This window comes from Rattus rattus, chromosome 4 (assembly GCF_011064425.1).
Source record: "Rattus rattus isolate New Zealand chromosome 4, Rrattus_CSIRO_v1, whole genome shotgun sequence".
Classification (NCBI taxonomy): Eukaryota; Metazoa; Chordata; class Mammalia; order Rodentia; family Muridae; genus Rattus; species Rattus rattus.
In genome coordinates, this window is record NC_046157.1 from 82,197,133 (window position 1) to 82,222,164 (window position 25,032).

The 25,032-nt window shown below is 48.3% G+C and overlaps 1 protein-coding gene and 1 pseudogene across 5 annotated transcripts in view; one reads left to right on the forward strand and one right to left on the reverse strand.

Moving 5' to 3' along the window:
• Usp49 (ubiquitin specific peptidase 49) overlaps positions 1–25,032 on the reverse strand; it is a 68,489-nt gene that overhangs the window by 1,923 nt on the left and 41,534 nt on the right. For all 5 annotated transcript variants that reach the window (XM_032900576.1, XM_032900574.1, XM_032900579.1 and 2 more), the window contains 3 exons: positions 6,257–7,631; positions 4,914–5,118; positions 193–301 (listed from right to left, as the gene is read on the reverse strand). In XM_032900576.1, coding sequence (XP_032756467.1) covers positions 193–301; positions 4,914–5,118; positions 6,257–7,603 — 1,661 coding nt within the window. In that variant the 5' untranslated portion in view covers positions 7,604–7,631. The remainder of the gene's footprint in view (positions 1–192; positions 302–4,913; positions 5,119–6,256; positions 7,632–25,032) is intronic.
• On the forward strand, positions 18,876–19,197 carry LOC116899081 (annotated as a pseudogene).

Sequence of the window (25,032 nt, forward strand, 5' to 3'; positions counted from 1 at the left end):
GGTGCGTGCTGGAAAGAAATGGCGAGCGAGCGAGCTGAGGCTCAGGCTGCCGCTCTAACGTCATCTTCTTATCTTCTGGACAAGAGTGACTCTCTGTGGAAAGTGCAAGGCCCCACACGAACAGGTTTCTTTCCCATGTCAAAGCAGACAGCTGTCCTCCCCAGCCTGTGAGGCAGCTATCCCAAAGCTCACCTGAATCTTTTAAGGTGTAGCCGGAGGACCTGAGGTAGTCTGTAGATCATTAACTGCTTCCTAGCTTCACTCAGAACAAGGGGTTTGGGGTTGGACTTTCGTCGTTTGCCTACATGGTTCGGAAAGGTATAAGACATAGGCAGTGAGGAGCGTCATCCAGTCACAAATTGGACCTGGGTTTTATCTAAGGTACTAATGTGACATCCTAAACATGTCTGCATTTCCCAGCGTCACAGCCTTAATGCAGTGCCTCTGGACTGTGGCTAAGAGAAAGGAGTAATGGGACCCTGAGGAAACTGAGGAAGGAGCCTGCAAGTCGTCCATGCCCATGTCCCCACACGCTAGCCTTGGGGTGTCCTCCAGACTTCTTTATATGACAGTCACTATTATTGGGCTCTGACTAGCAGCTAAACCTGACTGATACATCGGCTTTCAAATTTTTGCCACCAGCAGCTTCCAGAAGTGGTGTGGCTTTTTTATAGAATGTCTAAGTGGAGGCTACCACAGTGCACACTGCACCCAACACAGCTCAGTCTTTTAAGGTGTAGCCGGAGGACCTGAGGTAGTCTGCAGATCATTGACAGCTTCCTAGCTCCACTCAGAACAAGGGGTTTGGGTTGAGCTGTCGTTGTTTGCCTACCTAGGTTTCATTGTTTGGAAGTATAAGACATAGGCAGTGGGCATAGTTCTACACTTTTACATTGCTGTCTTTTAAACGATTATCAACTCTAAGTCTAAAGAGCGTTTCCCTCTACACAAGCCATCCTAGCCAACTTCCTGCTTATAGCTACCCGTACACCAAATGAATGTTACTCAAAACGGTGAGGCTCAGCTCCCTCCATAGAGATAGATTTTTGTTTTGAATGTTACATATATTTGAGGCTTAGGAAAAAGATAAATTATGATTAATAAAACATAGACTATGAAAGCAGATTTTTCCCAACGCATTTGCTTATGGTATACATAAATATTTAAATATAAACTCTAGCAGTGGTGATGGCCTGGAAGAGGAAGAGGAATGGCTCCACAGGACGGGCCTGTGGTCATGTAGCACTTCCTTGACTGATGACTGATGTGGGAGGGCATCACTGAGGGCTGCACTGTTCACGGCAACTGGGCCGAGGTGGCATGGAAGTTGCTGCTGTGGGCCAGGAAGCAGCTTTCCTTCCTCCATGGCTTCTGCTTCGAGCTCCTGCCCTGAGTTCCTTGCCTGACTCCCCTTTACGATGGACTGTATATAACCTATAAGGTAAAGCAAACCCTTCTCCCCCAAGCTGCTTTTGTCAGTGTTTATCATAGCAACAGAGGGCAAACTACAACAGTAGCTCTGGGCTTTTGTCATGGTTTCTGAAATGCTCTTCTTTCGGGGGAGGGGAGTTGTTTGGTTTGGTTTGGTTTTGTTTTTTTGGGAAGGGGTTTTTCTGTATAGCCCTGGCTGTCCTGGAACTCGCTCTGTAAACCAGGGACTTAGGATCTCTAGGCTTCTGACTCCTGAGTACTGGGATGAAAGGTGTGTGCCACCACCGCCTGGGTGAACGGTAGTCCTATAGACACGGTGGGAAGGCAGCCAAGTTCACACCGCCTGGGTGAACGGTAGTCCTTATAGACAGTGGAAAGGCAGCCAAGTTCACACCGCCTGGGTGAACGGTAGTCCTTATAGACGGTGGAAAGGCAGCCAAGTTCACACCGCCTGGGTGAACGGTAGTCCTATAGACACGGTGGGAAGGCAGCCAAGTTCACACCGCCTGGGTGAACGGTAGTCCTTATAGACAGTGGAAAGGCAGCCAAGTTCACACCGCCTGGGTGAACGGTAGTCCTTATAGACAGTGGAAAGGCAGCCAAGTTCACACCGCCTGGGTGAACGGTAGTCCTTATAGACGGTGGAAAGGCAGCCAAGTTCACACCGCCTGGGTGAACGGTAGTCCTATAGACATGGTGGAAAGCCAGCCAAGTTCACACCGCCTGGGTGAACGGTAGTCCTATAGACAGTGGAAAGCCAGCCAAGTTCATCTAGTCCAAAGAATAAACATTGCTTCTAAACCACTGACCTGTAACTGAAACAGACTCCACAGCCTTGGAAAACAGGCCATGGGAACAAACTTTCTTAATCTGGGCCAGAGATCTCTGTGCCTCCTGACCCGTCAGACGTAACACAACGGTCTCCACACTGTTGCTCTGAGCGCTCCGAGTAGAAAGCGCGGCATCTGATGCCAAGTCCGGTCTGAGGCACGTGTGCAAACAGTGCTCTGGCCACAGGACATGCAGGGTTAGCTGTTCAGGGCAGACTGCGGCAGACTGCGTGTGCTGCTGGAGAACCTTGGTCAGCCATGCAGTCATGACACTTGGGATACGCAAAGAAGCACTCAAAGGGGCTCTGCCCTCTTCTATTCCTGTTAACCAGCCCTGAAGAGGCTGGAGCTCTGCATGGGAAGCTGCAATGACCACAATCCACAGCAGAGGGAGCGTGCGAGCTAAGAGGAAATGCAGACTGGCTCTGTTTCCCTAAAAGAAATTCACCAAGAAACAGAAATGACTCTGTTGAGACTGACCGGTTTTGCCTCTGTTTAATTAAGGAGGAAGAGGGGCAATCCTTAAACCTCTTAAGCACTGAATCAATGCAGCCCAGGCCCTGAAAGCGTTCGTTCTGCATTATCAGCGAACAGACAAGTCCTGACTAATTGGCACATCTAGCTACCAGGAAAGGATACTCTCTGGAAAAACTAAGAGTATTTCCTACCTACTCTGTCATATCTAAGAATGATACAAAGTTGTTAATACCCTGTTGTTCCTTACAGGAAAAAGCTCTGGCCTAGTGTGGTGGCGCACACCTTTGATTCCAGCCCCCAGGGGCAGAGGCTGGCCGATCTCTGACTTTGAGGCCAGCCTAATCTACAGAGCAAGTTCCAGGACAGCCAGGGGAGTGAGAGAGATCCTGTCTCAGAACAACAAACAAGCAAGCAAGCAACAAAAATAAAAACCACAGAAAACGAAACACCCCCCCAAAGAAAAACCCCCGATGTATATTCCAAATTCATTATGTGTATTAAACTGATTGTCTAGGTCACTGCATAACCCATAACTTTGTAGCCTTTGTTTCTAAATCTATATGTCATAAAATTCGGACACCAAGGATGGAGACGCTACTCAGCGTTCAGAGTACTGGCTGCTCCTGCAAGGCAACCTAAGTTTGGTTTCCCAAGGTCCACATGGCAGCTCACAGCTAGTTCTTGTAGATGTGAAGCCCGCTCTGACGTCTGTTAACAGCGGGCATACACATGGTGCGCAGACACACAGACAGACACACAGACATGGACTCCACACTTGTTGTGCACCTCCATTTGTGCATGCTGGGCATCAGTACGGTGACACAGAAGGGTCTGCACATGATGTCCGTGTAATCACACAGAAGAGACCCACTGTAAGTTAAACCAGTGACCCAGAGACACTTCTTTGTGAAGAAGCGTGCCGAGAAAAAGAAGAAGAAAATACCTAGGAGGCTGTCATTTACCACGTGCCTGTGAGTCTGTTCTGTCGACCATGTAGGTCCTGGGAATCAAACTTGGGTTGTCAGGTTGGGTGGAGTGCCTTTATCTGCTGAGCCATCCTGCTAGCCCAGGTCTTGTGTGCTGGTCACTTGCCTGTGAAGGCTAGCAGAATACTGTGGGTGCAGAGCCATCCACATTCGGTTTTGTTATTTGAGACAAGGTCTCTTGCTGGTCTGTAGTTTGCTAGGTCGGCCAGGCTGGTGACCAGCAAGCATCAGGACCCATATGCATGTCCTTCTTCAAGACAGCACCACAGGCCTCTTCCCTGTTGGGGCTCCACTCAGTTCCTTTACCGACTGAGAAGTCTCTCTAGCCCTATCAGCCCATCTCAGCATGAGTCTTAACAGACTTAGATCTATGCACTCGGGACAAAGGCACACTTTCTCATCCTACAGCCCTCAAATGGTAATTTAGATGAAATGGGAACCATTAGACTACATTTGTGAGCCTAGGGCCCCCAAGCATCATGAAGCTGAGTACTAGCGTCCCCCAGCCCGTTTCAGGGACCACTTCCACACACTTCCCAATGACTAAGACCATCAGGAGTCAAAGGAGGCACCTTTTCTCTTTTGTTTTGGTTTTTTAAGACAGGGTTTCTCTGTGTAGCCCTGGCTGTCTTGGAACTTGCTCTGTAGACCAGACTGGCTTTGAACTCACAGAGACCTGCTTGCTTCTGCCCCCCAAGTGCTGGGATCAAAGGCATGTACCACCACCGCCCAGCAGGAGGCATTGTTGTTAGTACTCTAAGGAGTGTGTGCATGCAGGTGTGCTTATGTGTGGTATGCGTGGGTATGTATGGGTATGTGTGTATGTGTGTGTATGTGTGGTATGTGTGGGTATGTGAAGGAATGCATAGGTGTGCGTAGGTGTGCATGGTGTGTGTGCTACCATGGCAGGCAGCTATATCCATTCATCTTTTTGTGGTTCTAAGGATTGAATTCAAGTCACTAGGCTCGTGTGGCAAACACCTTTACCCACTGAGCCATCTCATTGGCTCAGGTCTGTTTTTAGTACTGTAAACTCTGTATTAGCTACTACAGTGGCTGTGAGAAGTTGGTCTTTAAAAGATGGGTTAGAGCTCTTAGTGCAGGAGGTGTTACTGTTGACTGAGGGTCAAAAGCAGCTCCATAAAGCACGGTCCACTTGCAATCCCTGCCCTCCTCATGCAGCACTCACTGTTACACTGGTCACAAGCGTAGATTCTCCCTTCCAGGGCCTCTGTCTCGGTGAACTTGGCTAGCATTTCAGTGAGCAGGCACTCTGTCTGATTCAAAGGGACAAACCCCTTCTCTACGCAGTGGTATCGTTCAGGGAATTCCAGGGATAGATCCCAAAAGGGCTCAATGGTATTGGATTTATAATTGCATGATACACATGTGACCTAGAATGAGAAGATTGGTTTGCAGATTATAGTTTCCATGCTTCCCACATAGAACACATATAAATTTACCAACCGCTTCTCCCCAAAAGCTTAATAAGAACTCAGACTTAAAGGCACTGGAGCATACTCTGTGGGCTTGTGTTTCCAACCATGCTGTAAGTAGCTGCAACTGAGGACCCACAAGACACCCTCTGCCTGCTCCCAGTGAATGCTGCCTCAGGTAAGCTACCTCTGAGGCACTGAAGGAACTGGGCTGAGGAAGAAATGACAGATCACTGTCTGCTCTGCTTGCCCTCAAATCCCTCCCTTTCCCTTGGTGCTTCCACACAGCAATTTCCTTTCCCTTCCCTCCCCTCCTCCCTCCCTCTCCCTTCCTCCGAGATAGATTCTCCTCCTGGCCTGGACCTCATTACAGAGCCTAGATGATCTTGACCTCTGATCTCCTGCCTCAGCCTTTCAAGTGCTGGCATGATGACATGCATACTCCTCTCCCACTGCAATATTCCTAGGTGCCATTCACAGGCAGAATGGGGCCTCAGTTTCCCTCCCATGCCTACTCATCAGTCTTTCCACAATTTTAGTAACTGAGGCACACAACCTCTGCATCTCACTGTAGAGGCCTTACCTTCCTTAACTTGCCCACCCTTTCTTTAGAAACAATCCACAACAGTGCTCTCTGTACATATTTCTATAAGGCCTGGGAATCTCTGCCTAAGTCTTGACCTGGCTGACGATCGGTCCTGGTGGAGAGGCAGTGGGGACTGGAGTCTGTAACCCCACACTGACAGCCGGAGGCAGGATGGGCAGACTCTAAGGTCATCCTACATAATTTGGGGTGAGGGAGGTGTGGGCAGTGGGAAGGAGACTTGCTTGGGTCTTTGGCATACTCCTAATTACTCCTAAGTACAAAGGACTTTGGAAACAGACTTCTCTGCAAACTGTCCAGTTTACAAAAGACCCAGACAGAGCGAATACCCACGTTCACCTACATGGTCACCAGTATAGTGTCCGGCATAAACAACCATCTTGAAACATTGCAGTCACTGAAAACACTGGCTATACTTAATTAGCCCAGGAATCTGGAAGCCCAAACTACCACCCAAGCTTCTCACATCGTTTCAGGTGGGCACACACCTACCTGACTGAGCAGCTGCCCATGAAATATGGTGTTCACCACCTTTAAGACCTGCTTGGTGAGCTTCCTCTGGGAGAAGGGGATGAGGATCCGGCGTGTGGAGCCCTCAGACTCAAGCTCCTGCTGTACCTTGTGCAGCAGTTCGCAGAGAAATTCCTGCGCATCCTGCTGATCATAGCCTCGGAAGGCGGGAATCAGGCTCCACACGGAGTGAAGCATGGCAAAGGGTGACACCAGCGCCCACTTCCCAGACCACATGACTCGGAAGAGGGTGTGCAGTTCGTGGCAGAGAGAAATGTGCTTTGAGCTGGGTTCCTTGTTCTGAATGAGCTCCAGGCTCCTGCTGATGGAGGCTCCGCTGCTCCAGCAGAAGCCCTGAGGTTCGAACCCCTGGGCCCGGTCACTCCTTACTGAGAACCCCGCGGCAGTGCTGCTGGCTGGCCTGCTAGGGATCTGAGCCTTCCCGTTGGTTGCTTGGGGAAACAGGTGCTCGGAGGTGGAGGGGTCGAGGTTCAGGAAACATTCCCGGAACTTCTGGAGGTGGCTGAGCACCTGGAGGATGGAGTTCATGTAGCAGGTATTACCCAGGTTGCGCAGGCCAGTAACACCTGGGGCCACCGCCAGCTGACGGCGCGGCTTGAGGGCAGCAGCGGACATGCGCCTGGAGGTAGCGAGGGTAGCAGGGCGCACGGCCACGGGCCCGGGAGCGTGCAGGAGCAGGCGCGCACTCTTCCGCGGCGGCGCGCTGGCCAGCTCCTCCAGCAGTCGCCTCTTGACCTCGCGCCGTCGCTGCCGCGCCGCCTCCTTCTTGCGCTCCAGCGCCTCCTCCTGCCGCCGCTGCTCCAGCTGCGCACGGCCGCGGGAGCTCTTCTCAAACCAGAGCCGCAGCGTCTTGGCCAGCAAGCGCTGGCGCCGGTACCACAGAGCCGTGAGCATCTGCGGCTGTCCCTGAGGAGTACGCTGCGGCGGGACCACGTCCTCGCCTGCAGCTGTGGACCGCAGCGTCCGCCCACGCCTCGCGGGCAGGTCCTGCTTCTGGCCTCGAACAGCCAGGAGGGAGCTTCTCAGCAACTTCAGGTCCCCTTCGGGGTTGTCATTGAGCACGTAATCCTTGCACAGGTAGCAGAACACATAGAGATCCCGGACCTCCATGGCCAGCGGGTGTCCGGTCTCTTCAAAGTGTTTTAGTGCATGGTCTTCAATGTAGCGGCCGCAAGCCACGTGGGAGCACTTGAGGCAAGCCCACGCAGACTCGGTGGTGGCGCACTCCAGACAGCACCACTTCTGGGGGTTCAGGATGGAGTGATCCTGGGCGAGCCGTAACCGCCCTACATGTTTGCATCTATCCATGTTTTAGCGCAGTCGCCACTTTCTTAATCTGGCACCACGGAGCCCCCAAAAGAAAAAAGAAAGAAGCAGAATTTAAGGAAAATAGAAAAAAAGAGTTGCAACTGGTATTCCTGTGTATTTAGTTTTTAATTAAAAGATTGTCCCTTGGGCTGGAAAGATGGCTCAGCCGTTAAGAGCACTGACTGCTCTTCCAGAGGTCCTGAGTTCAGTTCCCAGCGACCACATGGTGGCTCACAACCATCTGTAATGGGATCTGATGCCCTCTTCTGGTGTGTCTGAAGACAGCTACAGTGTACTCATATATATATAAAATAAATAAATCTTTAAAAAAAAAAAAGATTGTCCCTTTCAAAGTTGAAACTGATATTTCAAATACCACAAGGAGAGAGAGACAAGGGGCTCAAAATAAAACCTTAGGTCAATTTCATTGTATTTCAAAGCACAGGTATAGAATAAGGGAAAGACAGACAGTGGGGTGGTTAGGGAGGAGGAACACGCCTATAGAAGAAGGGGATGGGATGGGATAGGGGGCTTATGGACAGGAAACCTGGAAAGGGAATAACATTTGCAATGTAAATAAAAATATCCAATAAAAATAAATAAATAAATAAATAAATAAATAAATAAATAAATAGGAAAAGAAAGACAAACGACACCTAAGGAGGCAGAGCCCAAGCCTCAGTTTAAGGAACATTTGATAAGCTAGCATTTCTGGAGAGCACTTTTTACAGAAAGAGTGGCAAAACTCACGTGTTTACTGAAAAGCAAATTCACAGATGGATCTGATAGGACAAGAGGTGGTATGGCTTCTGGGACGACAGTGTTCAAGCCAACTACCCAGGCACAAGAAACAAGCAAACAGAAGCTTCCCTTCTTCCACCCTTCTGTTTGCAACTGACTCACTCTGTAGCCCAGGCTGACCTCAACTTGGTGATGATCCTCCTGCCTCAGTGAACAAAATGCTAGGATTCCTGAGCTCTAACACTGCCCCCTGCCCTGGGTTTTGGTCGGTTTGGAGTCTCACTATGCTCCCCTGGCTGGTTTGGAGCACACATGTAGACATGGTTGGCCTTGAACTCACAGAGATCTACCTACTTTGCCTCCCCAGAGTGTATGGGATTACAGGGGTGTACCACCACATCTAGCTTCTAATGTTGCTTTTTAAAATTCACAAAAGAAATACAGTAGGCAACTTCTCCAAGGGAATTAAGCCCAACAAATATTTTTAAAATATTACATTATTTGGAAATCCAAGTTTCCCCGGGATTAAAAATATTCTAAAGACAGTTCTTTAAATTTAATCAATTAACTAATTAATTAATCTTGATACAGGTCATCCTCTGGATGTCCAGGCTGCCCTCAGAGTCACAGAGATCTACCTGTCTCTGGCTCTTGAGTGCTGGAACTAAAGGCATGAGCTGCCACACATGGTTATTTTTGTGTGCTGTCTGTCTGAAGGTTTGTCCTCATGCACACGTGTGACCACGGAGGCTGGAGGAAGTCAGAGTCCCCCGTGCTGGAGTTCCAGGCAGCTGGGAGCCCTGACATGGCTGTTGGGAGCCCTGACGAGGGTGCTGGGAACCAGACCCAGCCAGTTCTCTGAAGAGCAGGGAGCACGCAACTGCTGTGCTGTGTCTCCACCCGTAGTGGTGATGAATGTGCTTTCCTCTCTAATTCTTCTCACTTTCCGTTCCCGAGAGCAACAGATCCATATTAGAGGTCTGTAGCTAAGGTGGATGACCTGAGCCCAGTCCCCAGATCTCACTAGGTCTGATGAGGGAACATGCATACCCCAGCCTCGTACACATAAAAATGATTGAATTGCGTAATATGAACTTTTTAAAATATTGGCTTTACCTTAATGTCCTCATTGATGGGAGGAAAAAAAAACACTCCAGAAAGAAAGAAAGAAAGAAAGAAAGAAAGAGAGAGAGAGAGAGAAGGGAAGAAAGGAAGAAAGGAAGAAAGAAAAGAAAAAAAGAAAAGAAAAGAAAAGAAAGAGAGAAAAAAGAAAAAACTCTCCAGTCACAAGAAGGAAGGAATCTGAACTATCCATCGAGGTAAGTCCTCCCAGGACCTAGCTTCAGCTGTATTGTTTGTCTACTCATTGTTCTCATGCTCATAGTTTGCTACTGATTTGCTGCTATGTTCCTTCCCTCTAAGTCATTTCTCTAGATGGGGCTATTCATGATGACTAGATAGAATCTCCTTTAGAGAGGAGTTCCTGTGTTTTATTTCGTTTTACTCCCTCACATGGCCCAAACCTGAGTGTCAACTATGGGTCAGACATCATCATCAGGAAGACTCTCCCAGGGGCTGGGGCTATGGCTCTACCAGAGCATGTGCATCTTCAACACTAGGGGGAACGTTACTCTCCCAGTTTGAAACAGAACTGAAAAATGGATTTTTGCTTACTTAGGGCACAGCCAAATCACAACACACAAAAATGAGAACTGAAAAGACAAAAGGTAAATGTTCCTCAGCACAGTGGCATCGTGAGCTGGGTCCCTAGGATGTGCTCAGATCAAGCACAGGGGACACAAAATCAGCCATGAAGAAATGAAGGGAGAACAGACTAAAATCAGAAACTACTAAGTTTCTGTTTTACAAACTGTATTTTCTGCCCCCTGCCCCCTGCCCCCAGGATCAAACTTCTTTAGCTCCCACCTACCTCCTTGAAACTTTATACATGAGGGACAAGAATCTGAAAAGGGCCCACATATCCATTTTAAACAAACCCCAGAGATGGGGCTTGTACATAGAACCCTATAAATGCTGCATTTATCCAACAAATTAAGGATGAAGAACTCAGAAACCAAATAAAGAAGTCTACTTTCCAAATCCTTTCCCACTTCTCCAAAGACAGAGTCTCATTTTGTAGCCCTGGTTGGCCTGGAGTTTTCATGTAGAGCAGGTTGGCCTCAAACTCACAGTGATCCGCCTCTGCCTTCTGTCTGAGTGCTGAGATTAAAGCTGTGCTCCGCCATAACTGGCAGTTCTCCAAATTCTTCCACTCAGACCAACACTGCCTAAAATGACAGAATGCTCTCCCTTGCTTTCCAACAGAGAATCTGGTTACTGTAGTAACTAGTCACATGATTACCAAGCACTTGAAAGATGTCTAATGGTATTGCAGGACTGAATGGCTTTTTAAAAAAGATTTGTTTGTTTTATGTGAGTGAGTACACTGTAGCTATCCTCAGACACACCAGAAGAGGGCATCAGATCCCATTACAGTTGTGAGCCACCATGTGGGTGCTGGGAATTGAACTCAGGACCTCTGGAAGAGCAGTCAATGCTCCTGACTGCTGAGCCATCTCTCCAGCCCAATATTTTATTCTTAAGGTATAAGAGAAAATATAATTTATTATCTAAGAAGGTGTTTAAGCTGGGTATGGTGGTGTATACTTTTGATCCCAGTATTCAGATAGATCTCTGGTCTTTTTGAGGCCAGCTTGATCTGCATAGGATAGCCAAGGCTGCATAGAGAGATTTTTTTCTAAACAAAACAAAACAAACAAACAAAAACCCAAAACCACTAAAACAATAACAAACCATCCCACAAAAAATAAAGTAAAAGGTTTTACCTGGACATGGTAGCTCACACCTCTAACCCCAGCACCAAGGAGGCTAAGGCAAGAGGACCACAGCAAACTGAAGGCCAACCTGGGCTACATAGTGAGTTATAGGCCAACCTTTGTTGACAGAACAAAGAAAGCCCCAGGCAGGCAGGCAGGCAGGCAGAGAAAAGGCAAAGGCAGGCAGGCAGGCAGGCAATGCAAGGCTGTAATTACAGTGAACCCAGCCTTCTGAACTTTTATATTTATGGCTAAAACAAAACCCTCAAAGTAGGCCAACACTGAGAAGAGTGGATACTGCTAAGGTCAGAAACCCTTGGCTAAAGGGCAGTGTGTGTGCTGGGGAGGGGAGGGGTGGAGCTGCTGGCTTCTCTTTGCCTTTATTCCCACTCTCCATGAACAAGGAATGGTCAGAGAGCAAGCTAGGGATACTCATCGTCAGAGCACAGCACTGGAGAGGCTGAGCTATCTGAGAGGGATCCAGAAGTCCTCATTAAAAGTATCCTTTGGTGCTCTGACCTGAGAGGTTTGAAAAACCCCATGACATTCCTAGTTGTGTTTTCTCTCTTTCTACCCCAACCCTGTCCCCCTAGCCTTGTGGCTGAGGCTGAGATGTAAGTTCTAGTTACTGCTCCCAGGCTGTGCCTGCCTGCTGCCATGCTTCCCCACCATGATGGCTATGGACTAAGTCTCTGGAACTGTGAGCCGGCCCCAATAACTCTCTTCTCTGAGTTGCTTGGTCATGGTGCTCTGTCACAGTAGTAGGAAAGCAACTAGGACAGCAACTTAGTGTGACCCTGTCTCATTGGTCAATGATAGAGTGCCTGTCCAGCATGGACAATTCCTAGAACCTCAAGAGAAATAACCCCCATCTCTGTGCAGAGAGACGGCAGCTGAGAGCTGGAAACCAGGTTGCTATATAAGAATTACATTTGTAAGCCTGCTTCATGTTTAGTGGTTTAGTTTGCTGGGTCATGTCTGGAGGTCAAGGGACTTTTGGAAATTGGTTTCTCCTCTTCTACTATGGGATCTGGGGACAGGACTCTGGTGGTCAAGTTTGCATGGCAAAACCTTTATCTGGCCCAAGGTTGTGGGACTTTCGGGGGGGCATGTGGTTGGAACTGTATGGCATGTGTATGATATGTGCCTATTTATATGTGTGCATGTTCATGTATGAGATTAACACATGCATGCCCATGGAGATCAACAAACAGCGTTGGTGCCAGCCCTCACCTTCAACTTTGTTTGAGACAGAATCTGTCGTCCACCACTCTGTACGCCAGGCCAGCTGGCCCACAACTTCTAGGCTTCCCACCTCACCTCAGAAATCTAACAGTAGAGCTATGTGCTATCACGCCTGCCTTTACGTGGGTTCTGGGGGTTCAAACTCAGGTTCCTATGTGTCCAGGGTAAGTGCTCTACCCACAGACACGTTTCCCCAAATCTTACCTTCTAAGCCATCTCTCTAACTCCAAGGACGTAATTTAAAAATTATATTTATTTACTCAGCTTATGGGAGTCTGTGTGTGCCTGAGTGTGTGGTGGTCAGAGGACAATGTGTGAGAGCAGTTTTCTGTTTTCATCATGCGGGTCCCTCATATCTAACTGAGAGGATCAGGCTTGGTGGCAACTGTATTTTCCTGTCAAGTCATGTCACTAGTCCCTTGAGGGTATAGGCAGATGGCTCAGTCAGTAATGTGCTTGTCACATAAGCAAGAGGACCTGAGTTCAGATCCCCAACACCCATGTAAAAGCTAAGCATTTGATGCATGTTGGTGGCTCCAGCTGTCAGTAGCCAACTGCTGAAACTGAGTCAGTGAGCTCGTCAGTGAGAAAGCCTGTCTCAGAAAATAAGGTGGAGGGGCTAGGAATTTGATTCAGTGGTTATGAGCACTAGTTGTTCTAGAATATGCAGGTTCCATTCCCAGCATCTGCGTAGTAGTCCACAACAGTCATGTGACTCCAGCTCCTGGGGACCCTTTTCTGGCCTTAGTACACACACTGTGCAAAGACGTACATGCAAGCAAAACAGCTATACACATAAAATAGTAAGTCTAACGGACATCTTTAGGAAGCCTCATTGGGCCACTGAGTGTCTGCAATAGAGACTGGAGTGTGTCAGCAATGCCACACCAGCAGTTGGCTACCAAAGAGTATTTTGTTTTGAGATGGGGTCTCCTGAACCCAGTCTGGCCTTGAACTTGCTGTGATCCTCCTACCTCCCCCACGTAGTGAGATTGCAGGCATGGGTTACTCTCTTGGCCCAAATGTACGGTCGCAGACAAAATTCACTCAAGCTCTAAGCTTAAACTGTTTTCCTGGTGCAGCCCAAGCAGTGGGACTGGAAGTGTCCTTCCTAGTGTCCCCACATGGCTGAAGATGTCTTTCCACACATGGCCATTTGTACAGAAGACACAGCTATACGTTAAGAACTGCTGGCAGAGAAAAGAAGGGGCAATTTCTGTGAACAAAAGCCATGCCTTCTATCTGTCTAGAGTTTCCCAAGTGATCCTGGAATGGATGCCAGTATGTGTTATTTCAGGGGCGGCTCTGAGACATGGGGACCCTGAGTCCTGTGCACCTGGGCTACTCTCAGCATGCCAAAGTGGATCTGCCAGGACAGAGACCCATTGGATTCTGCATGAATCAGTTAAAGGCCTTAAGCACTTGATTTCAAGAGTAACGACAAATGTCCAAAGAGAGGCAGGCAAGTAAGCAGGACTGTTAAAGCACAGTAAAGGAAAAGGTGACAGACCCTTAGGTACTTTACTAGGGAATAAGCCAGGGCTGCAGATGTAGGTCAGGACTGCAGATGTAGGTCAGGTGGCATAGTGTTCACCTTCTGTGGATGAAGCCCTGTGGGTTTTTTTTGTTTTTTTGTTTTTTTTTCTTTTCTTTTTTTTGGAGCTGGGGACTGAACCCAGGGCCTTGCGCTTGCTAGGCAAGCACTCTTCCACTGAACTAAATCCCCAACCCCGAAGCCCTGTGTTTTATCCCAGCACTTGGGAGGTAGAAGCTGGAGAGTCAGGGAGTCAAGGCCATCCTTGGCTGCAAAGTGAGTTTAGGCCAGCCTGGCTACCTAAGACCATCCAGAAAGCTAAACAAAAGCAACAATAAGATTTTATAAATCAGCCACATATGGAATCCACTACTCGTTTTTAAAAATGCAGAGAGGAGGTAGCTTTGTGTATAATTAAAAACACAGGACATGGCTGGATGTGGTGACACATGCCTTTAGTCCAAGCACTCAGAGGCAAAGGCAGGCAGATCTTGGTGAGTTCAAGGCCAGCCAGGGATACACACAGAAACCCTGTCTCAAAAAACCAGCAAGGGCTGGAGAGATGGCTCAGCGGTTAAGAGCACTGACTGCTCTTCTAGAGGTCCTGAGTTCAATTCCCAGCAACCACATGGTGGCTCACAACCATCTGTAATGAGATCTGATGCCCTCTTCTGGTGTGTCTGAAGACACTGACAGTGTACTCATATACATAACATAAATAATAAATCTTTAAAAAAAACCCAAACAAACCAAACAGTATGTGAAAAAAGCAAAGGAGAAGAATATTTATTATTGGTCACGAGTGCCCTCCTGCCTAAGGCCACCCAGACAATGAAGAGGAACCAGGCACACTGTGCTGTCCTGTGTGTATGTGAGTAGGGATGGAGAGAAGTCTATACCTTCTGAGGGAGAAAAACTGTTAATTTTCAAGAGGAGGAGGCAGCATTGAGATTTGGTATTTCAAAGGTCTTAACTCAGGCACGAGGGGAAGGAGACATGAATTAGTGGCTAAGAGCTGCTCCTACAGAGGACCTAAGTTCGGAAGGCCTCTGGTCAGTATACACACTGTACTGGCTGGGTTTGTGTGCAATTCGATACAAACGTCATCAGAGAGGAAGGAGCCTCAGTTGAGGAGACGCCTCCATGAGATCCAGCTGTAAGTTTCTTAATTAGTGATCAATAGGGGCAAGCATGGTTGGGCAGCCCAATGGCGGGTGATGCCATGGTCCTGGGTTCTACAAGGCAGGCTGAGCAAACCATGGGAAGCAAGCCAGTAAACAGCACTCCTCCGAGAGGCCTCTGTATCAGCTCCTGCTTCCAGGAGCCTGCCCTGTTTAAATTCCTGTCCTGACATCCTTCAATAATTAACATTGGTTTGGAAATATACGTAAACTAAACCCCTTCCTCCCCAACTTGAATTATGGTCATGGTGTTTTGTGGCAGCAATAGGAATCTTAACTAAGACAGACAGGCTGACAACCCACACTCGTGCATACCAACATTCAGGCACTAGCCCAGTGACCAATGTTAAATCTAGAGCAATATAGTTTGCCACACTTTCACTAGGAAACAAAGCATCAAGACAGGCAGTCTAGGGGTTGGGGATTTAGCTAGTGGTAGAGCGCTTGCCTAGCAAGTGCAAGGCCCTGGGTTCAGTCCCCAGCTCCAAAAAAAAAAAAAAAAAAAAAAAAAAAAAAAAAAAAAAAAGACAGGCTGTCTAATGACAGAAACGATGTGGTACCTAAGAAATTCTACTTTCTACTCTCAGTGAAGGAATTGTTCACATACTCCCTTATAGTTAAATCGCTGAACCTAACCAAGACCCTGGTAGACTTGGCTAATGGTGGCTTTGTCTGAGACAGGCTTTATCCTGGTGCCTCTACAGAGCCTAAAGTCCTATGAGAACCAAGAAACAGGTCCTGATTTTACCCAGAGAGCTTCATTTAACAAGTTATTCATAGTGAGACCTTAAGCAATTAGAGAATATGTTTTTTTAATTGGATTTTTAAAAATTTATATTTCAAATGTTATCCCCTTTCCTGGTTTCCCATTCATAACCCTCATCTCATCCCTTCTCCCCTTCTATGAGGGTGTTCTCCCACCCACCCCTTCCCGCCTCCCTGCCTCCCCGCCCTGACATTCCCTTACACTGGGGGGGTCCAGCCTTAGCAGGACCAAGGGCTTCTCCTCCCATGAGAGTATGTTTAAATTAGAAACATAAAACTGTGCTATCTTTTCAAAATAAATTTAAAGGTTTTATCCTATACTTTCCACTTTTCTAAAGTCTTTCAAAGTTATTTAATAGCAACACTGAGTTAGGTAGTAAGGGTCCAATTAAGATGCTAAAAGCGAACAGTGCAGCTGAATTACAGGAGCCGAGGTAGCCTCAGCTCGACCTTCAGCCAGGGATGCCACTGACTCCCTGCAGACTGTGCTGTGTGGCTGGAATATAAAGGGTCTTCTTTCAATAAGGCATAGACGGGTGTCAAAGACATGAACTGTGCATGAACTCTCATCCTTGTGTAGGACAGAGCGCAAGCCCAGTGAGCAGGCCCAAGAGGTAAAGGCTGGCCTGGCTCTCACACAAAGGACAACACACTCAGGCAGTGTTCTTGTAGTTCACGTCCATGAGCCTCAGCACTGCTGCTCCCGTTTCCAAAAACAAGCAAAAGAAACAAACAAAAAAACCAAAAAACCCCAAACCAAGCAAACCAAAACCCTCAAACAACAAAGCAGCTTTCTGCCTGCCAGCCAGTCCCTGCTACGACGTCAGAGACTACACAGAGCAAACATGATTTCAGTAGGGAAAGCGACCATGCCAAGCAGCTGCGAATAACTTAGTGCAGGTTCACTCACCACAGAGGAGTCAGAAAGCAGCGTGGGGGACAGGATACTGCATGAGCAAATGCAGGAGAAAGAAGAGGTGGAAGCACGAGTTACGGCCTGAGACCCCGCAGAAAAAGGAAGGATGAGCCTAGTGCCGCACTGGCTCTGTGGGTCCTGAACAGTAAGACATGAGAATGTAAAACGTGAGCCTTGCTGACCTCACTTCCCTCACGTCTGATGTCGCCTGTATGGCCTGATTACAAACGTCAATGAGGCATGTTTACAGCAAAAGACAAGGCAGTTACTATCTGTTAACACAGAACTGCCTGGTCTAGCCCCACACGTCCGGCTCCAAGGATCCTCGTCTCAGCCTTCTGAGCCTGTGGACTATAGGTATGCACTACTACGCCTAGCTAAATACAGAACGGGATAGCTATGAAAATCAGTAGTTATCCTAAAGGTAAATTTCCATGCATGAAACACATGTTATCCAAATCTGTTGTCCCTATAAATGTATTTTTTTTTATTTTTGGTTTTTTGAGACAGGGGAGCCCTGGCTGTCCTGGACTCACTCCATAGACCAGGTTAGCCCTAAACTCAGAGAGATCTGCCTGCCTCTGCCTCCCAAGGACTGGGATTAAAGGTGTATGCCACCACACCTGCTATGAATTTATTGTTATTTTGCTTATTTTAGCTATTATTAATCTGTGCATGCATGATGTGTGGTGCTAGGAACTAATCAGATCAGCAGGCTGCGTGGTGGACACTTCCCTACATAGCCCTTAGTCACCGGTCTTGTTCTCACCGTCCTTATCTGTCCACGCACAGTACTGTGATTCAAACCCAGGCCCCTGCATATCTAACCAGCACGCCACCAGTAGCTCTACCCAGGGCTGCTTATTATCTTTAAGTTAATGGTTGCTAACAGCTCACACCCAGACAAATAGCTGGTTTGAACCAACAAACTGCACCAACATAGATATCCTTCAGTCTATGTATCTTGTAGAATTTAAGCACAGCTAATAAGAACTAAGTTACTTTGGAGGACTACAGATTAGAGCCGTTCTATCTAATGCTGGCAGAAGAAAACAGTAGCTATCATTTCATATCCAGCGGAGCTAACCGGAAGAAGCTAACCAAGGACTGACACAGGCCTGATCCGGGCTTGTTTGCAAAGGTAGAGCGGGGACCAATTAAGTGTGTGCTAGGATTGGGTACTTTCCTGTGGCTATGATAAACACTTCTGACAAAAGCACCCGACTGACTAAGATTGTGTGTGTTGTTTTGCTTTGGCTTACAGTTCAAGGACACTGACCCCAGCAGCAGGGAAGTCAGGGCTGCAGGAGCTGGAAGCAGATGGTCACACAGGAAGACGGCGACTAATGCTTCTATTACCTCACTCTCTACTCTCCCCTTCTACAGTCCAGAATCCCAGCCCAGAAACCTTATCAGGATAACCCTGATCTGTCCAGAGGCTTCCGTCCCAGGTAACAACCGAGATTATCCATCATGATTTCATTGATCATATTCAAGATTTAAGGAGTCAGGCATGGTGGTCCATACCTTTAATCCCAGTGCTTGGGGGGCTAAGGCAGTGATCTCTATGAGCTTGAGGCCTGCTTGGTACATGAGCAGAAATTTGGAACATTAGTGTGTACTCCCACGTGCACACACAAAGCATGGGCACTTTGTGTTTACACATAGCAATGACGTAGAGTATTTCCAGAATACCAGCTTAAGGTTTGTGCAGAATGTCTGATCACATTGTGACCCTGAGATTGTGTTGTTTACTGAAACAACCTGTTTCTAGATGTGGGGTGGCTCAGGCCTTAGTACACACCTTTAATCCCAAACAATGAAGCTAAAGTTTGTGGAAGGAAGCACATGTTTAAAAGTGATGTCTAACTGCTCCGTGGCAGTGGGATTCGGGTGCCAGGCCACCCTGGGGAGGCGCTCGCGCCAGCGGCCCAGGCTCCATCAGGCGATGAGGCGGCAGACTTTCTACGCTGGGTAATCAAGAGTGAAAGATCTGAAGAGATGCAAGCAGGAAAATGGAATTAAACTAGGCCTGAGGACCAATGCCACAGGCATGATGGAAGTCGAGTGCTCCTACTCAGACTTCACCTCCTATGACCGGACAGGCCTTTGGAATGCAGCCCCTGACATCCAGGGTGACTGGGAGGCTATGAGAGTGTAGAAGCTAGCTGGAGACCTGGGCGAGCTTTCACCTGAGGGGGCAGAAGGACAGGCAGAGGGAAGTACCCCAGACAAGGAAGCCAGCAGCCAGCCAGAGAGCAGTGACTGAACGCCTCGTCCTGAGTCTGCCTGTGGTCCTCACAGGCTGAGAGAGACCTGCTGTCCCTCCTGCACTGGAGCCCTGGCCAGCCAGGCTGACTGAAAGCCTCATGAGTCCTCCACGGCCCCTGCTCCAGTAAAGTCCTCCACTTACACTACAGGCTCCTCTTCCCCACCTCCCCAGGTGCCCAGGTGCACTTCAAAGGTGCTATTTACTCAGCTGGGCGGGGCTGGAGCCAGGCCCTGCCCCTAGGTGAGCAGCTGCCACCTGGACAGGGATGTCCTGCCACCTGGACAGGGATGTCCCGCCACCACTCACCCCTCCAGCCAGCTCCCTCCAGCCAGCCGTCTGTTGAGAAGATCTTCCTAGCCCTTTTTTAAAGCCTCTTTTACATTTTTTAAAAACATAACTTTTTCAGAGAGAGGAGAATGGACAATCACTTTTTTTCTGGTTTTTTTTTTTGGGGGGGGGGTTTAAGACATTTTAAGGTCAGTTCTGATGATCTATGCAGCTCTAAGTTCCCTCACAGATCCAGTTTTGGGAAAGGATTGACTCAAAACTATTTGCCCTTTGTACTAAGAGACTGATACTTAGGCCTAGGAAATAAATGATGGTGATTTGTGAAAAAAAAAATAGTGATGTCAAAGTGACGAATCAGAGAATGACTTGACAGGACAGGATCTGCCCAACTCACAGGAGAACAGGGGAAAGGTTAGCTACTTAAGAGTGCAGTGCAGAGGACGCAGTTTAACCGAGGCAGCGAGGCAGCGGTACAGAGACAGGCTGCAGGGAGAGAACAAGCTAGACACAGGTGAAGCTAGAACGAGTCAAAGAGTGAGAAGGAGCCAGATTAGACTGGATTGCCAGAGTTATTGAATCAGTGAGTATGGAGAGGAGTTAGAGCTGGAACAGAGAGTTGAAGCAGCCAGAAGAGTTCAGAAGTAACAGGAAAGGGTGAGCTCACTCAGCAGCAAGTCTCAGAGGCTGAAAACATTCTAGGCCTGGATTAGATTGTACAGAGACTAGAGGCTTCCAGGACCAGGCCTAGGTTAGCAGATGGGGGCAGTGAGCTTCAGAGACGACCAACAATTACATCAGATGAATAAAGGTACTTTTATAAAGCTTAAACACCTAAGAATGAAGAAAGTTATAGTTTAAACACACCGTGATTCATTTTTAAAAATGCCAAAACATGTCTACAGCCATACCACCCTGATCGCACCCGATTTCGTCTAAAAATGCCAAAACACTAAGACCTAGTATTAATCAGATGTCAGACATCTAAGTGACTTCAGAATTCTGAGAACCCTCAGACTGATCAAAGTGACCCAGGTACAACTTTAGACAGCCAGAGAAAATTTGACTGTCAAGAACTATGACCTAAGCCTGACCACAGTCTAGGGTCTAGAGAGTCTCTGCACTGACTGCTCAGTGTGTTTCCTACAAGGCTGAGGCTCAGTAGGTCTCCCGCCTCATAAATACAACAGAGGCACCTGCTGAGAGCACAAAGGGCGGGATGCAAGCGGTCACTAAAACTACCTTTCTAGCAGGGCTCTCTGCACTTACTGCTGTGCAGAAAACCAGAATCGATCTTCCATGGCACTGGCCTTCAGGGACAGAAGGAATGCAGCAACCGCCACACTCAAGGATCAGTCTGATGAACAGTCCTATTCCTCACTGCAAATGCTCCCAAGAACACTGCTCATCACATCACGTTCTTACAGACCTCGGGTTCTGAGCTTGCAGTATTAGGTCCCTGGTGATGACCAAATCAGGATAACGCCACCTGGGAGGGCTCTCAGTCAGAGGCTTGCAGCTAGCAGGATTTTCAGACTAGGCAGCTCTCTACCCAAGCTCTCTTCGTGTAGAACAGACAGATTTGGTCAGGGGCAGATGCTTTTCCATATTATAATACCAATTATCAAATACCACATCCTGAACTGTCCTAGAACTGAAGATAAACATCATTTATTTCCCATGACAAGCTAGTGAGGTACTAACTACATCCACTTTTATTTGACCTATTTATTACATTTTATATTTATGTTTGGGGTGGGGCAAGCATGTGTCTCAGCGCATGTGTGGAAATCAGAGGCAACTGTAGGAACGCTCTGTCGTATGGGTTCCAGAGACGGAGACAGGCTTCGTGGTAGCTGCTGCCTTAAGCTGCTGAGCCATCCTGCTGGGTCTTCTCCATTTTAGACATACATAGAACGAGTAAAGAACTTTCTCCATAGTTACATTGCTGGTACACAGCAGACTTCAAAGCTGGCTTTTAAGAACTGGGGGTGGTGGGTCCCAGAACGTAGGAGGCAGAGGAAAGTGGATCTTTGTGAGTTCAAACCCAGCCCGGTCTACAATGTGAGCTCAGGGCTATGTAGGAAGATCCTACCTCAAATAAAAATAAAAACAAATCAAACTGAAAAAACCCTGGTTATTAAGAAAATATAATTGAGGACAGAAAAGTTGAAACAGCCAGAGGAATAGGGAGTTTGTTGTGTCTCCTGCAAATGTCAGAAGTCTACCAGAACAACACAGCAGGCACTTGAACCTGTGTGTGTGGGAGGCAGGAGTTCTCAACTCTACACCTAGAACTACAGACAGCTAAGGAACTCTGAGAGCAGGAGAAATAGTCTTCCTTAAGGAAGAGCATGCCAACTGATTATTCAATTCCAAATGGTCAATCCTGGAAACAGATATACAAGTAATATTATACTGAGCATGTTGTACTTATACATTTAGAAAAAATATTTTCACACAGGCATATGTACACAGAACATAAACATACATATGCATTTATGTAACAATAAGAAGCCATGCATTTATAATTTCAAAAATTAAAGAAATAGTAATATCAATACAACTAAAACATGATTAGGGAAGACGGCTCAGTGGCTAAGAGTACTTGCTGTTCTTCCAGAGGACCCAGGTTTGATACCCAGGACCCCCAGGGTGGATGGCTAACAAATGCCTGTAATTCCAGTCCAGGGGAGGGATGTCAGGCCTTCTTCTGGCTTCCTCAAGTGCCAGACATACATGGTACACAGACATACATGCAGGCAAAACACCCATACGCATAAAGGAATTAATAAATTAATAAAAAACTTAAAAAGAAATGTGATGATTAACTGTCAGAACGTGATGTTAACACAAGCACTCTCTCTGCTCTTCTGGAAACTGACAAAAGCATGTCCTCACCCTGCACCTGCCTGCCATCCCCACACGACACCCGCAGACCTGGGAAGGGAATGGCTCTGTAGCTACTGGACACGTAATGTTAGCAGAATCAGATGGACAATACGCAGTCCAAGTGATCAGCAGCTGTTTTCAACTGGCTTGTCCTTTTCTCATTAAATGATTAGCATTCCTATCATTCTGTACACGAACACTTGCCAGACAGAGGTATTACCACAGCTTTTTTCTGTCTTTTGTTTCAAGTGTCTTTTCATACACGAGATTTATAGTTAATGTCCTCACATGATATATCTTATAAAACCACGTTTTACCAACAATGTAATAAAAATATCCCCTCTTGTTTTTTCTATATCTTACCTAGGCTGTTTACATCTGTCAAGCTTTGGTTTGTGAGTTTCTTCTACTGGCCCACTGGTCTTGCCCTCTCCCATTACTAAGCTGCTCTGCTCTGACAAGGACAGAGACAAGTGTACAAATCTTGCTGGCACAAACCACGCTCTCTCTACCAACTCTTTGTCCAAGTAATTTTGACTACTTTTGTCTCCATAGCAATGAAATTTACAACAAGCTTATATGATGTTGCCTAAAAATGTTTTCTTGAAAGTTCAACTGCAACCGAGTGTGGTGTCCGCACCTGTAACCCATGCCTAGACAGCTCCATTTGGTCTGCACCAAAGGGGGTGGGAGGGGAGGGAAGGGGGGGAGGAGGGAGGAGGACCTGGGAGAGGAAAGGGGGGGAGGAGAGAGGAGGACCTGGGAGAGGAAAGGGGGGAGGAGAGAGGAAGACCTGGGAGAGGAAAGGGGGGGGGGAAGAGGAGGACCTGGGAGAGGAAAGGGGGGAAGAGGAGGACCTGGGAAAGGAAAGGGGGGGAGGAGAAAGGAGGACCTGGGAGAGGAAAGGGGGGGGAGAGAGGAGGACCTGGGAGGGAAAGGGGGGGAGGGAGGACCTGGGAGAGGAAAGGGGGGGAAGAGGAGGACCTGGGAAAGGAAAGGGGGGGGGGAGAGAGGAGGACCTGGGAGAGGAAAGGGGGGGAGGAGAGGAGGACCTGGGAGAGGAAAGGGGGGGGAGAGAGGAGGACCTGGGAGAGGAAAGGGGGGGGAGGGAGAGAGGAGGACCTGGGAGAGGAAAGGGGGGGGAGGAGAGGGAGGACCTGGGAGAGGAAAGGGGGGGGGGAGGGAGGACCTGGGAAGGAAAGGGGGGGAGAGAGGAGGACCTGGGAGAGGAAAGGGGGGAGGAGAGAGGAGGACCTGGGAGAGGAAAGGGGGGGGAGAGGGAGGACCTGGGAGAGGAAAGGGGGGGGGAGAGAGGAGGACCTGGGAGAGGAAAGGGGGGGGGAGAGAGGAGGGGGAGGAAAGGGGGGGGGAGGAGAGAGGAGGACCTGGGAGAGGAAAAGGGGGGGAGAGGGAGGACCTGGGAGGGAAAAAGGGGGGAGGAGAGAGGAGGACCTGGGAGAGGAAAGGGGGGGGAAGAGGAGGACCTGGGAGAGGAAAAGGGGGGAGGAGAGAGGAGGACCTGGGAGAGGAAAAGGGGGGGGGAGAGGGAGGACCTGGGAGAGGAAAGGGGGGGAGAGAGGAGGACCTGGGAGAGGAAAGGGGGAGGAGGAGAGAGGAGGACCTGGGAGAGGAAAGGGGGGGAGGAGAGGGAGGACCTGGGAGAGGAAAAGCAGGGGTGGGGGGACCTGGGAGAGGAAGGGGGGGGAGGAGAGGAGGACCCGGGAGGCCTCTGCTGACAAGGTGCTTTCTGTGCAAGCCTGCTCGTAACCCTAGGCCTGCAGAGGTGGGTGCTGCGGACTACTTTGGTGAGCTGACCAGTGAGTGTAGTCACTTTGCTTCAGTGACAGACCCTGTCTCATAAACTGGACAGTGATTCAGTGATTAAGGAAACCATCCAACATCAACTTCAGCTGTCCTCTGGCCCCCACATGTACATGTACACATATACACATACACATGAGTGCACTCGTGTGTGTGTGTGTGTGTGTGTGTGTGTGTGTGTGTGTGTGTGCGCGCGCGCGCGTGTAAGAGATAGCTAAGCAGTTAAGAGCAGGCACTACTCTTGCAGACCTAGTTTGATTCTTAACACATAGTTCAAGGGGGTCACAACTACATGTTAACTCTAGCTCTAGGTGACCCAACCCCTTCTTGCCTCTAAGAGCACTTGCACTCACATGTACACACACCTCCATACACACACTTTCCAGACACATACACATAATTAAGAGAAAACAAAGGCAGTAGTAGTATAGTAAAGGTGCATGCCTTTAATCCCAGCACTTGGGAGGAGGAGGCAGGAGGATCTGTGAGTTCAAGGCCAGCCTCATCTACAGATGGAGTTACAGGACAGCCAGGGCTATGAGACCCTATCTCAACTACCTCCTATCAAACAAAAGAGAGAAAAGGACAGGGAGGGGAAAATAACAGCAGAAATGGGGAGAGGATTCCTAAGAGAAGTGACCTAAGGCTGCTCCTGGGTAAGGGATCATTGTCGGCTTGGCTTGTCCTAAGTTCAGTGGAGTCTCTGCCCACTGTCCCAGGCAATCCTTAGGCTGTAGGACACAGCTTGCTATGGGGCTGCTGTGCTTTACACTATCAGACATTTCACAGAAAGGGAAGGGAGGGACTGATGGATGGATGGATGAGTGGACGGGAGGCCCACTTAGCATGCAAGGTAGGCCCTCATCAACTGAGAAGTGTTCATTCCATTACCATCACCATTCATGATTCTGGAAGGCATGCACGCCATGAAAGACACTTG